Genomic DNA, 12,350 nt, shown 5'->3' with positions numbered 1-12,350 from the left:
ATTAAAATGTTAGTACATATGTATTGAAAATTATCTTAAAAATCTAGGCCTTTATTTCAGATCATTTAATTCGCATTTTAGCTTTGAACTGAAATATTTAAATTCTTATTAAAATCAACGAACATAACGAGCACATCTTAATTATCTCGAAAGCCAGTTCTGAAAGATCTAACAGAAATCATAAAATAATTTCAACCATTCTTAACATACCTTAGCACCAGTATTGGTAATATGCTGTTTTTTACATCCAGCATGACAAGGAGAGATATAGGTCATATTATTTTCACCACATACTGGAGAATAACGCACATAATCACAACCACATTCTGAATTACAAGTAGGAGCACTACTTATAGATCTGAAAATTTTAAGTTAAAATAAATATTATAATTAAATAAAAAAAATCGTTAACTAATAAAACTTACTTGTCATGAATATTCACCACCACAGACTGTTCATTGCCAGGACAACCGATAAAAGCATAAGTCATAATACCAGCTACAGTAAGAAAGCCTACCACAACATTCCAAGCTGCCATATAACGGGCACGAGGTTTATATTTCGAAATAATAAAACCGGAAAGTAAGACACCCACAGCAGAGAAAGCTAAGGCCACAGTACCGGTAACCATGCTGTAAGAAATTTAAACAGACTAAAAACTGATATACAAAGGTTAAGGGAAAGTTTTCTTACCTAGACGTTGAAGCCGATTGACGATATTGTATTTCAATATATTTCGGTGTAAAGATCCAGTATGGTGTATAACCAAAGAAATAAAATACTGATGAAAAATTATTATACATTAAAGTCTTATTGGTGGTCAAACGTTTAAAAGTTATCATCATATCCTTAAATGAAGCCTTATGTTCTACAACAGGTTTATCTTCTAGCTGTTCATTAAGTAATTCCTTTTCTGTCTTTTCCTTATCCTTTATAGAGGCACGTTGCTTTTTACGCTCATCTTCTACCATACGTCTAGCAGCGGCTCTTGGTAGTTCTCGTGGAAACATAGTTAAACAAGTACCCGTTATTAGAATCATGGTACCTATAATCAACCAACCCATCCACCAGGCACCCAACCAGCGAGGATCTTTCATTTTAATGACAGGATGCAATTGAGGTGCTATATAGATCCGCAGACACAGAGAGGCTAGGGCATAACCAATCGCAGGACCCAGCATACGTAAGAAATATGATAGACCTGAAAAATGCATGATTTTACTTAATAATCGTTTAACCTTCAACAATGTTAATATTTAATTTTATATTAATAAAATTTATCATATCTAAATACAAGTAACTAAAATTAGTTATCTCTATACGGTCTTTATTGCACTCAATAAAGTTCTAGGTTTGTAATAAAGTTCATAAAACTATAAAATACTACTAAATCAAATAAAAATGCAACTCACTTAGTAAGACAGGAGTCTTGGATTTTTTAATATTATCATCCATATATGAAACACCCAAAGTGTAATACAGAGAACCACCAATGCCTGAGATAAATTGCGCTAAGAATAATACCACCTGAGGGGCAAAATTTCCCTCTCCCTCTTCACACTCTATACTGTCTCCTCGAAGGCGGCATAAAGTTTTCGAACGTTGTTCTTCTAACACCTCCATGGTGGCATTTTCATCAGGCAAAGCACCAAATTCTGCAGTTAAAGCTAAAGCATCCTCTCCTGGACCATATAGAAAATGGGGAGCTGCTGTTAGCAAACAAAATGCCACTATCGTTAAGAGACCTTTAAAGTAAAACAAATATCTTAGAACATATTTCAAATTAGAGTTTATGTATATACATATATAAACAACTTACCAAAACCTATCCATCTCGGTCGATGTCCCCTACCGGCATAATAACTTAACACAGCTGACACCATCATTTGACTTATATCATTTCCTACTGAAATCAGTCCTGTATTTTTGGATGGTATTTTAAATCTTTTCTCAATAGTTGTTATCGTTCCATTAAAGTAGGCATATGTCATTGAGAATATACAGCCCACCAAGCCGTAGAGTACTACATATGATGTTTGATTTGCGAATCTGAAATATAAACAAATATTTGTTTTGATAATAAAAATTGATAGATAATTATTTTATGGAACATCTTCAAAGATTTTCAATTTTGTAAAATTTTCTTAAAAAGTGCGAAATCTTGACGGCGGTGTTAAGGTATCAGTCGTGGTTTACATTTTTTTAGAAAGATCCATAATGACGAATTGTGTTGCTATAATGGCATTTTGAAGCATGTTAATTTTCTGAAGGGGACTTTATACATATGAAGGCCCGGTGGTCATTTAATTCGTCAGATAGGTTTAATAGATTCTATATAACTTTTTAATACCCTTCACCTTCGTGAGAAGGGTATGAATGTCGAGAGTTTTAACGTGAATACCTGCCTTGACAACCTTATTTCACGGTGGTCTCTTTCATCCACTGGGTAGACTTGAGAACGGTCTACCATCGCCCCTTTATTCTTCAATGAAGAACTCAGGTGGCAAGTTTTGTATATTAGCTTTGACCGGTCCATGCACAAGTACCTGACCATTGACCATTAGATGGGCTCTGTTGATTCAGCAACAGCACCTAGAGACGTAACCGGTGGACCGAAGTACGGATCCATCAAATAAGCCGAAGGCATTGTTCTTACTCACAGGGACACACTGTGGTAATTCTGATATGAACAGAGTATACTCTGAACATATCTGGACACGGAAGGAATATTAGTGAGAAGGTATAAGTTTATCATTCCGTTTTTAATTTCTATAATATTTTCCGACCCTATAAAGTGTATATATTCTGGATCCTTATAGAGATCCGAATTTTCAATAATTCTATTGGAAATACCAAATTACAAAAAAAAAAAAAAAACAAGTAGGAAAGTATAGTCGGGCATGGCCGACCATATAATACCCTACACCATGAGTATATTTTTAAAATTTTTACTTTTTATAAAATTTTTATTTTTTGTAAAGAAACTTTTATGTTGAATATTACCATAATTCCAAAATATTATGCCATTTATTGATAAAAAACTAAAATTTCTAAATAAGGCATTCTATAGGTCAAATATAAATAATAGTATAATAGTTAGTTTTGTTGAGTTTCATTGCGATACAAATGGTTACAAGTCAATTTAAGACGTTTAAGTCATTTTTTGAAGCGGGGTTTGTATGGGGGCTAGGGTCAAATATAGGCCGATCCTTACGAAAATCTGCAGTATGATTTATACTTATATAAAACTTATTTGTGCCAATTTTTAGAGAGATAGCGGAATATTTGACGTAATTATAGCATAAATCAAATCGGGAGGTACGGTTGTATGGGGGCTAGGTGAAATAATGGACCGATTTCAACCATTTTCAATAGGCTTCGTCCTTGTGCCAAAAAACAGACTTGGTCCAAATTTCATCAATTTATCTTGAAAATTGCGGCCTGTACCTTGCGCACAAGGTTTACATGGACAGCCAGCCAGCCGGACAGACGGACGGACGGACATGTCTTAATCGACTCAAAAAATGATTCTGAATCGATCGGTATACTTTAAGGTGGGTATTGGACCAATATTTTTGTATGTTACAAACATCAGCACAAACGTATAATACCCTCCCTAGTGTGATGCTTTTGGCTAGAAACATGAAATTAACTATGTGGAGTCTGGCTGAAGTTAGAACACATAAAAGGGAACTTTTTGGTGCATTTTAAACAAACAAACATATTGATATTGATTTTGACATTCAGTAGTTCATAGACCCCTTAAAGTATATATATTCTGGAACGTTGTAAGATTATAAGACGATCCGTCCGCTTGCACGTCTGTCTGTTGATGATCAGAAATATTTGAAACATCCATAAATTCATTGTTTATGCAGCAAATGCCACGAAATTTCGCATATTTCAGTCTTTTGACTTCTGAAATTAAATTCTGAATTAATGCAGACATAGAACCATAATTGGCCCGCATATAAGATCCCCTTTACAACATGACAATAATGCTGATTACTGGCTTCAAAGTAATTATATTGCGACGAAATTTGGCATAAACATGTTCTGTATAACCCCAAATATCTCTATGAAATTTTGTAGGGATCGATACATATTTGACCCTACTCCCATATAAAGTCCCATTTATAAAATTACTATAATGTTGATTACTGGCTTCAAAATAATTATATGGCGACGAAATTCGACATAAATTAGTTTTGTATGACCCTAAATATGTCTATGAATTTTTGTGGGGATTGGTCCATATTTGCCTCTACCCCCATATAAGTTTCTCATCAGAAAATTACTTTAGCGCTTATTACTTCGCAGTACAACAACGCTAATTGCCGGCTTTAAAATAACTATATCACTACGAGATTCGATATGAACAATTTTCGTATGTCGCCAAATACGAAATTTTTTTTGGTTCGGTCCATACTTGATTCTAACACCATATAAGGACCCCATCAGAAAATTGCTTTCTTAAAAAAACCAGTGCCGTTATGAAATTCGACATGAATATGATATATATGAACCAAAATCTACCTTCCTACCCCCTATAAAAGGTTTCCATCAGAAATTACTTAAGCGATCGCTACTGGCTTAAAAATTCGAGTACAATAACTAAATTCGACATAAACATGATATTAAAATCGTTCTACAAAATTTTAAGGGAATCGGTCCATAATTGACTATGTGCGAAATTTCTTAAACTTATCTTACTTAGGAATAAAGTTTTTTGTAAGTCTTAAAACTTGTATCGTGTAAGATATATACTTTTTAATATATCTTGAAAAATTAGTGGAGTAAATGATCCATTTAGGTGAACCCAAAACTACTCCCGTGTAAACATTATTTGTGTACATGATTCTTTAGTATCCTATGTAATGCAGCCACAGATCCATAGCGCATAGGATCATGTTGCGGGTCATCTACTCCTATAATTTTAGCAAAAATGTAGTTTGGGGATTACTCCGATGTAATGCATGTGTGGATTACTAGGCCCTCACATAGGACAATACAACCTTAAGTGATGTATGTTTATTCCATATATTTGGACTAGTGTTAGCTCCCAACTTTTGCAGGGTAGTTCCTCGAGCTATGTATGTATTGTTTAGCAATATTTTTTTCAGAAAATTTTCTATACTTAACACATTTACATATCAAAACTATTTTTTCACTACAAAGTCCTAAACATTGAAATTGCGAACAAAATTATCGATTTACTTACTTTTATTAATTCTGAAACATTTCAGAATTGACTATTAAATACCCAGCAAATAACCTATTATCATCCTTTCAAATGACTATTATATCTTCCTTATAACACAGAAGTAGTCTAGTAATGTCATTAGTCATTTACTCCGTAAAGAATAGAAGCTGTATACATACGTTTTTAACACTACTAATATTCACCGATTTCTCTAATTACTTGTAAACCCGACTGTAGTTTACCATAATAAAGCATTATAGGCCCGACCATAATAAAGCATTTAAATTGAATTATACCTTGCCCCAGATGTACATACATAAGCCGTTTATTGTTTAATAAAATTGTGGACATTTAAGTGAACTTTTGATGGGGGCTTCTCATAGGGGCTAGGGTCATATGAGGACATGTTATTATGGAATTCGTGAGGCTCATCAAGTCTAGTATAGAACTTGGTTTTTGCAGCTTTTTGTGGAGATACATAGTATATTAAATATAATTACATATGTATTTGAAAGCCGTGTTCGGCGTGTTCAGTTGTATAGGGGCTAGGTGAAATAATGGATCGTTGTAAACCATTTTCAACAGACTTTGTCTACGGTAGCATAAAAGATCATGTGACAAATTTCATAGAATTACCTCCAAAATTGCGATCTGTAGTTTGATTACAAGGTTAACAAGCCCTATTGGGGGGTTCAGTCTAGGCTTCGTCTCTGGGACAATTGAAAATCATGTACCAAATTTCATTGAATTATCTTTGAAATTGTGACCTGTAGCTTGATTACAAAGTTTACATAGACGGACGGACAGGCGGAACGACGGACATAGCAAAATCGATTCAGAAAATGATTCTGAGTCATTGGTATACTTTAAGGTGGGTATACGACCAATATTATTGTGCGTTACAAACATCAGTCCAAACCCTATATAACCTCCCCACTAAAATGCTTTTTTAACCCCTTACATGGTAAAGACAATCTTTTGCTGGATAACTTATAAATCCTTTAAAATGATTCAGTTAAACTTACCTTTGAAAAAATGTTCCCTTAAATATCCAAAAACCGCAAGTCATATCATCTGTCAGTGGCATATCACGTAATAATTTATTTATATCTTCGGTCATTTTACGATCCTGTTCGGATTTAACACTTTTTTGCTTTTTTAAACCATTTTTAGGAGCACTACCGTTACTACTACTATTTAATAATTTAGATTCTGCCGTTATTTCTTCAGGATTATCACTATGGGCAATGGTGATAGTTTGTGTTAACTGTTTATCATTGGCATCCATTGTATTGTTTGATGTTTGATTTTCAATTTCAACCATTATTATTATATTTTATTATTTTTTTAATAAATTAAGGACATTTATTTTGAGATTTTGTTTTTAGCTAAAAAATTAAGTCGAACACAACACTGAGTTTTAATAGTTTTGTTTTTTTCCGTTTTTTGTTCGTTTTTAATTTTAATGATGAACTGTACAGTAGGACAGTCACCAGAAAAATGTTAACTTTTCAAAATACTAACTTCATTAATAATATAAAACTTGGTGAATGATTAAATTTTTGTTGGTACTTTATGATAAAATTTTAGTATCTTTATTAAAATTTTATTACAGTTTTTTTGTTCACTTACTCTTCTCTGAGTTTGAATGTGTGTTTTTGTCAGTTTTCTTTTTGCACTTGTCATTTTAGTTCTCAAAATAATCTTACTGTGTCCATAATTTCTCTGTTGTTGATTATTATCATTATTGCAATATTATCATTATGATTGTCAGTCGGTGCTGTTATTATTGTTGTTGTTGTAGTTGTTGTTTTATAAATATGTAAATGAAATCTTGAAGAACTAAGGGAGCAACTGTGACGAGACGGGTCTACGTATCAGCATCAGTATAAACAATTCTTTGTCTGCGATTATCTATATCTACATATCTAAATATTTATCTGAGTTTTCTATTTTAGAACTGTCATTTGTCTATCTCGTACTTTTGCAAATAATATTTGAGTTAGTCCAATTTAGAATTGTCATCATTATGGACAAACACTAATACATTTATATGTATGTATATATGCTGGTATTTTTTTTGAAAATATAATCCAATTCTATTATTTTATTGAGAGGGAGTCAAAACGCCACACGATATCATCACCTACTTGTCAGAATAAGATTTTCTGTGTTTTCTTTTTTTCATACTATATGATTGTTCTTGTTTGTTTGCTTGTTAATTTTTTTTGTATATTAAGGTTTATCATAAGATTTTGTTGTTAATTCTGTCAAATAAACAAACATATTCTTAAACATATTTACAATTTCTTTGTTTAAAGAAATTTTTAAACGTGATTGACATAAAACATCATAAAACTCAAACTTAATGATCTGTTTTTCCTTTTCTAGAGTAGATTATCATTTAATCAAAAATTTTATGTTTCTGTGTTCAATATTATATACAATTCAAAAAATATAATTTTAATGAATGAAAAAGTCCGAAAAAGTCCCTTTCAGTAGATTCTTCACTAAGGTTCCTATATTTTAAATTTTATTTTCAATATCTATGTTCAATATAGTAAAAATATCAAAAAGTACCATAGGAAAAACGAAAAAGTACAAAAATCTCTCTCAATAAATTCTCATTTAATAAGGGCCTTGTGTTCCGGTTAACCATTATAAAGAATCTAAAAGGTAGCATTTGAAGAAAATAAAAGTACCAAATAGTTCCCACTTAGAGAATATTATTCAGTCAAGGACATGTATGTTAAAATTAATATTCCTAGGTTGAATATTTTAGAAAATTAAAAAAGTACCATTTATGAGATAAAAAGTACTAAAAAGTTCTCTCTTAAAGAATCTTATTCAAAGAGGACCATGTATGTTTAATAATCATGTATTTTGAATTCATATCAAAGAACATATAAAGAGTATAATTTAAAGAAAGAAAAAGTACCAAAATTGGAATAAATTTTACCTAAGTGGAAAGTACTAATAAATAATAAAATTTTTCCCCTTTTCGTTTAGGAATATACTTTTTCGAGAATTAAGTTTACAAAATATTACGTATTTAAATCTATATATCACAGATAAAACTCAAACAATTCAAATCTGCATTAATTTGTTCCAGACAAATTGTGATTTTAAAAAGTACCAAACAATTTACTCTAATATGGTTTTATAAAGGCCTTAGTACTCGAATTCCAAAATAATATACCAACAGCTTATTTTGTGTGAGTAAATAAACTACTTTTTAAAAATTAAAAAAAAAAAACTGGCTCAATGTGTTTGAATAAAATTAAATTTTCCGTTTTTTCCCTTTTTGGTACTTTTTTTCCCCAGTGAAATGCAAAAATTTTATTACAATAAATATTACAGAGTTAGTCCTTAATTTAATAGGAATAATTCAATAAACCGAAAAAGTTTTGTTAATGTGCTAAAAAAAAAGTACCATAAATACAGTTTTCTCTCTTTTACACCCAAAAAGGACTGAATTTTAAAGAAGTACGAAACAGGTGTCTCATAATTTTGGGAGATGTCACCGAAATATTTATAAAAATTTGATTATGTTAATTAGTTCAAAAGTCATAAAGGACCAAAAAAAGGTACCAAAATCCCCTTTGTTGTACATTTTTACCCCTTAAAAGTACGATACAGGTGCATTTAAAATTTTTCTTGTATTGTAAGATAATTAAGAAAAGCTGTTTTACCCGTTTTTCCCTTTTTACCCCAAATTTCCAAAAATCCCTCCTTAGTGGATCTACATAACACAAAACTGATCTACGGTCAAAATTTCACGATTCTAGGTTCAGCCGTTTGGGCTGTGCGATGATGAATCAGTCAGTCAGTAACGCTACTCATTTTTATATATAATATATAGATTACTTATTTCTATAAGTTTTTATCGATTTATTTACAAGTTATAATTCTACTTTCGATCGGAATGGAATTCTGTGACAGGCCTCTATATTCCAAAGATAGTTTGTATACTAAAGAGAGTTTGAGAAAGAAACTTAAAAAAAGTGTTTTGAACAATTTTAGATTTATTCGCAAAAAGTACAACAGGAAAAATGAGTCCAGCTCAACCATACCCCTGCAAAAGCAAATACAATCACTGGTTAGAGCCAATAAAATCATATTGATGCTACGAAGAATGCCTTGTCTTTACGAGCATTCTCATCACCTAAAGACTCAACCCAAAGCACCACACTACTGCCAAATCATACCAATGCGAAGGAAAAGAAAATCACTGGTTAAAGTAAATAAAATCCTATTGATGTTATAAAGAATGTCCTGTATTTACGAGCGTTCTTATCACCTGAAGACTCACCCGATAGCACCAGACTACAAAGATATATCTGTTGTTATGGAAACAGGAAATATGTACAAGAATCTATTAGTCCGAAACACGGAAACATTTACAATTTATAAGACTTATTTCAATGACCGCAAGGACCTACTGTCATAACTTGAGCATGTTTAGAGTAAACTCCAACAACCCCTTTAACATTCAATCAACTCCCACGCCACTTCAACCTTCACTCCAGATTCCTTCTCAACTATAAGATAGAAGTATCCGATGACATATCGCACACTCTTATCAAATCTCTGCTTTTTTTAGTAAGAAACCATCATTTAACAAGTAAGCAATCATAGTTGGGCGAAGCCGACCATATAATACCTTACACCTGTTACAAAAATAAAATGTAATTTAGTATAGAACTTGGTTTTGCAGCTTTTTGTCGATATTCGAGTATATTATACATAATTATGGATTAAAAAGCCCTAATAGGGGGGTTCAGTTTGTAGTTTGATTACAAGGTTTACATGGATGGCGGACATAGCAAAATCGACTCAGAAAATGATGCTAAGGTGATTGGTATACCCTAGGGTGGGTATAGGACCAAAATTATTGTGCGTTACAAACATAAGCGCATACCCAATATACACTCTCCACTTATGTGGTGTAGGGTATAATTAATCCACAGCCTTGTTCTGTGCTTTATACCGCTTATCCTGAAAATTTATATTTCAACGTGTATCAATTATTTGCCTAGGCACCATTATTGCAAATTAGGGTTTAAACCACAGCTACTACGTCGATCCTGAAAGAACCTCAACCAATTGACTAGGCAGAACAAAGTTCTGCAGGCAACTAGAAACCTATAGAACCACATTATGCCGTTTGACCCCATAGCAAATCATTCTCAGGAAATGCTGAGTATACGTTTAGTAATCGGCAGTTTATTGTTTCGACAGAATAGCAGTACTGGCATCACCTCTATACATCTGGATTGATATGACTCCATGTAAAACCATTCCAAGAATTGGAAGGGGATATATTTAATTATTGCACGTCAGAATAGATTACCTTTACCTTTAGATTACAGTACACCAAGATGAAATATATATTCTAGGAAACATACCCTCCTGGAGAAAGGTGGTCTAGACAACTGAGTATGTGGTGGTTGTCATGGGAACCCTGACTACATTTTTTAAGAATAACACGGTCTTTATGGGACTATTAAGTTTTGAGCCTGTTGTTCAATCCTGATCTCCGTTATGTCAAATTATATCTTGATTTCCACGACAGATAGGCGACCCACAGTGGTATAGGAAAAAAAAAAGAGGGAAATAATTCGGTAACTTCTAAACGGTTAATCCGATTTTAATGAAATTTGGTATGCACAAAGAGGAGGTGTTGTCGAGTTTAGGTTTTGAATTTGGACCTTATAGGCCAACCAGGGGCCCGGCGGGGGGTCCTCAAATTAGGACACCTCGGCTATGTTAAATTTTTAAAACGATCCTATTTCTTCATTTGAGTTCCGATTTAAAAAAAATTTCGTATATAGAATCTCCTCATCGAGCACTATAAAAAATGTCGTCATAGCAGTAAATTATCTCTTATAGTTTAGGAGATATTCGCATTTGAAAATTAAAATTTTAAAATTTTTACCGTTCTTACTTTAGTTTTTTAATAATAGCGGGTCCAAATATTCCCGATTTTCGCCATTTCTTTTTTTATTCGCTTAACAACAAGTTTATATATCAAGCAGTGAAAGAATTATGTAAAAATCATGACTGAGTCCAAAGTTATAGGCATTTTAATTTAAAAAATTAAAAAAAGGCGATTTTTTGCCATTTTTTTGGGAAAAAGTATTTTTTCTTTTTAAGTTATCTAAAAGTTTCTAAGAAGATGTATATAGAATTTATACTTTTTGAAAAACTGACTTTACATAAAATACGATAAATGAAACAAAACCTAAAAATTTTTGATACCGAGGGGACCAGGTCCATCCAAAAAACCCTATTTTTTTATAGAAAATTCAATTTTGAGCAAAAATTCTCAAATCGCATAGTCGATATCAAATTATAGTGACCTGTTTTATATGACCCAATATGTTCTTAATCATTTTGTAACGGGTTTCGATAACCCCGCCCCTGGTATGGAAATAATAGGCAAAAAACCAAGAAATCCCATTTTTGGGATTTTTTAAAACTTTTTTGGGAATTCCGGGATTTCTAATAAGAAAATTCGAAATTTTTATTTAATTTTGGATTTTGAGTAAAAAAATCTACCTAACTGTAAATTTTCATCAAAAAATATTCATAAATAAAATTTTTATTGCAATTTGAAAAATTTGTATCTTCGCAAAAACTGAATAAAAAACATTTTTTAATTTTTTTTTTAAAAAGTATTCCGCGAATTTTTTAATTTTCAAAAATTATGTACAGTTTTGAAAAATAGACAAAATTACCTTTCCATTGATATATAACATGCCTACCTAATGTTTTTTAAGTGACAAATTAATTAGGGAAAACTCAACATCTTTTAGAGAATTTACCTAGTACTATTATTTTCATCCATACATTTGTTAGGCATGTTTTACTACCTAAATTTTTATGAATTTTTACAGCCACCTTTTACGATTAATCTTTTATTTTTTTTATCCCTAAAAAAATTAACAAGTATTTATTTTATATAAAAATAGTCTTTATTTATTTTTTTATAAATTAATATAATTTTGTAAAATAATCGGTATCACAGTAGTCCATATCTAAAAGATAAAGTAAATCTTTAAATTCATGAAAATTTTCAAATGCTAACGTTTTGTAGCAAATCCAACGTTTCCTTATAGTAGATAAAACAGGATCAGAAGATAGA

General features: G+C 31.7%; 1 protein-coding gene across 1 annotated transcript in view; it reads right to left on the bottom strand.

The window, feature by feature from the left end:
- The window catches only part of LOC111684292 (solute carrier organic anion transporter family member 74D), an 8,352-nt gene extending 1,667 nt beyond the window's left edge, over nucleotides 1-6,685 (bottom strand). The window contains exons 1-6 of the mRNA XM_023446432.2: nucleotides 6,229-6,685; nucleotides 1,820-2,049; nucleotides 1,413-1,745; nucleotides 694-1,201; nucleotides 426-632; nucleotides 211-358 (exon numbers count right to left, since the gene is read on the bottom strand). Of these exons, the coding sequence (XP_023302200.2) occupies nucleotides 211-358; nucleotides 426-632; nucleotides 694-1,201; nucleotides 1,413-1,745; nucleotides 1,820-2,049; nucleotides 6,229-6,527 (1,725 nt within the window). The 5' untranslated portion in view covers nucleotides 6,528-6,685. The remainder of the gene's footprint in view (nucleotides 1-210; nucleotides 359-425; nucleotides 633-693; nucleotides 1,202-1,412; nucleotides 1,746-1,819; nucleotides 2,050-6,228) is intronic.
- Between the last annotated feature and the right edge of the window lie 5,665 nt (nucleotides 6,686-12,350).

The sequence above is a fragment of the Lucilia cuprina genome, chromosome 6, assembly GCF_022045245.1.
Source record: "Lucilia cuprina isolate Lc7/37 chromosome 6, ASM2204524v1, whole genome shotgun sequence".
Lineage (NCBI taxonomy): Eukaryota > Metazoa > Arthropoda > Insecta > Diptera > Calliphoridae > Lucilia > Lucilia cuprina.
The sequence above is the reverse complement of the archived record's forward strand: the minus strand, read 5'-3'. Positions and strand labels throughout refer to the sequence as shown.